At 44.0% G+C, this 2,500-nt stretch overlaps 1 protein-coding gene across 1 annotated transcript in view; it reads left to right on the forward strand.

Annotated features, from left to right (window-relative positions):
* LOC134437454 (neurexin-2-like) overlaps nt 1-2,500 on the forward strand; it is a 690,433-nt gene that overhangs the window by 125,519 nt on the left and 562,414 nt on the right. The window contains exon 2 of the mRNA XM_063186945.1: nt 498-802. Coding sequence (XP_063043015.1) covers nt 498-802 — 305 coding nt within the window. The remainder of the gene's footprint in view (nt 1-497; nt 803-2,500) is intronic.

The following is a 2,500-nucleotide window of genomic DNA, read 5'->3' on the forward strand; positions in this document are numbered from 1 at the left end:
TGGCAGTACCTGGTGATGCCACATTTTTCGGCTCAGCCCTTTCCGAGATATGAGCAATTCTAATGGGGGCAGCGTTTGTTTACATTTTTAAAAAATGAAACATAGGCCAACTCCAAATATTTTCCCAAAAGGTACTACTGTTTGCTAGTTGTCTGCTGATGTTTTATAACCTTTTGGATGTTTTTGGGAATAAATAAAAATGTTTTTTTGAAATGTAAACAAAGAGCTGCCCCCATTACAATGACCAGGATCTCGGAAACGGCTGAAGAAGAAGAAAAAAAAATCTCAGGCCCTGACAAGTCCAGGGTAGTGTGAGCATTACCACTGCATGTTGAAATTGACCAAACTGTCCCTTTAAAGGGAAACAAGTTCTTCTGCTACGACCTGTCGCTGAATGAAAAACTGAGATCTAAAAGCTGAGATCTAACCTTTTCTCCTCTTTTCTCCCTCTCCCCATCCCTCCTTCTCTCTCCTCCACCATCCCTCTCTCTCTCTAGTCGGTCTGGAGGAGTCGGTGGCCACCTTCAAGGGAAACGAGTTCTTCTGCTACGACCTGTCTCTGACGCCGATCCAGAGCAGCACGGACGAGATCACGCTCTCCTTCCGCACGCTGCAGCGTAACGGGTTGATGCTGCACACGGGGAAGTCGGCCGACTACGTGAACCTGTCGCTCAAGAGCGGTGCCGTCTGGCTGGTCATCAACCTGGGCTCCGGAGCCTTCGAGGCCCTGGTGGAGCCCGTCAACGGGAAGTTCAACGACAACGCCTGGCACGACGTCAGGGTGACACGCAACCTGCGCCAGGTACACTCTCACTGTCGATCTATCTCTCTTCATCTCTCTCTCTATCTGTCTCCCTCTTTCTCTCTCTCTCTCTCAGGTGTGATATGGTAACAGGTCCAAATCCATAATAGTATTGAGCCTGTGTATTGATCCCACGTTATTAAAATGGTGAATCTGACGCAGGTTGCGTGTCATAATCACGTCAAGAACTTTAATGACAGCGCCTGGCACGACGTCAGCAGAGATTCTTTAAGTATATAGAGATATGCCAATGTAATAGGTTGCTATGGGCACCTAACATGACCAGGTTCCGGTCTGCCTAAAGGGGCGTGTCATAATACTCCAAGCATTGAATAGAACAGTCCTTAGGTCTGCCTAGGTCTGCCTAAAGGGGGATCCCCCCCCCCTCCCCCTTGCAATAATAGAACCCGGAAACAATGGCCCAACGGAACATCTCTCTCTCTACTCTCTCTGACGTCAGGGTGACACGCAACCTGCGGCAGGTACACTCTCACTGTCGATCTCTGTCACTCTTTAACAGGTGGATAGTGACGAACTAACGGTTAATGATTTATGTTTCCTCCCTCCCTCTTTCTCTTGCTATCCTGCTCCTTCTTTCTGTCTATTCGTTCTTTTTCTTTCTCTTTCTCTTTCTCTTTTTGTCGCTTCACTTGACTTTCTTTTCTCTTCTCTTCTCTTCTCTTCTCTTCTCTTCTCTTCTCTTCTCTTCTCTTCTCTTCTGCCGACTGTCTCTCTTTCCCGTCTTCAATCTCTACTCCCTCTCTCTCTCTCCCTCTCTCTCTCTCTCTCTCTCTCTCTCTCTCTCTCTCTCTCTCTCTCTCTCTCTCTCTCTCTCTCTCTCTCTCTCTTTCTCTCTATCTATTAATATTTTTGTGTCTGCAGGTGTGCTGTGATATTTCTGCTGATCTTGTGAAAAGGGCTTTGTCTGATTTTTGCCATTTCCCGAAACAACAGCAGACCCATGCTATGTACTGTAGCGTACTGTAAACCCAAAAACTATATGAAGAGTTCAGATGCAAAACCCCCTAAGTGCCTTTTCAGAAAATAATCTTAATTCATTTTTATTTAATACAAAGCTATCAAAATTGCATATTTCTTTTACTTATTTATGTAATATAACTATTTATATGTATTATCAAGTACATGAATGTAACCCAAACCAACAACGGGGTTCTCTAAAAATATAGAAGTGCAGGTCTTCAGAAATGGAGTTAGGGGTTTTTGCATCTGAACTCTTCATATGCTCTTTACCAAAGTATATACCAATCAGTGTTGCCAATTTAGTGCTTTTGTCGGGACGTCATCTAGTGACTTTTAGCGACTTTTCAGTGAGCCAATAGCGACTTTCTCTGGTTTATTTTTTATTTTTTTTGAGCTGTGACTGATTTTTGCCATTTCCCGAAACAACAGCTGACACTGTAGTGTACTGTAAACCCAACAGCAGACCCATGCTATGTACTGTAGCGTACTGTAAACCCAAAAACTATTATGCTCTTTACCAAAGTATATACCAATCAGTGTTGCCAATTTAGTGCTTTTGTCTGTAGATTTAGCGTCTTTTGGATGTTCCTGGCAACTAAAAACCTCATCAAGCGACTTCAGCGACTTTTTTATGCTGTGACATTATAGTACATAACGTTATGACGTCATCTAGTGACTTTTAGCGACTTTTCAGCGAGCCAATAGCGGCTTTCTTTG

This window comes from Engraulis encrasicolus, chromosome 21 (assembly GCF_034702125.1).
Source record: "Engraulis encrasicolus isolate BLACKSEA-1 chromosome 21, IST_EnEncr_1.0, whole genome shotgun sequence".
Classification (NCBI taxonomy): Eukaryota; Metazoa; Chordata; class Actinopteri; order Clupeiformes; family Engraulidae; genus Engraulis; species Engraulis encrasicolus.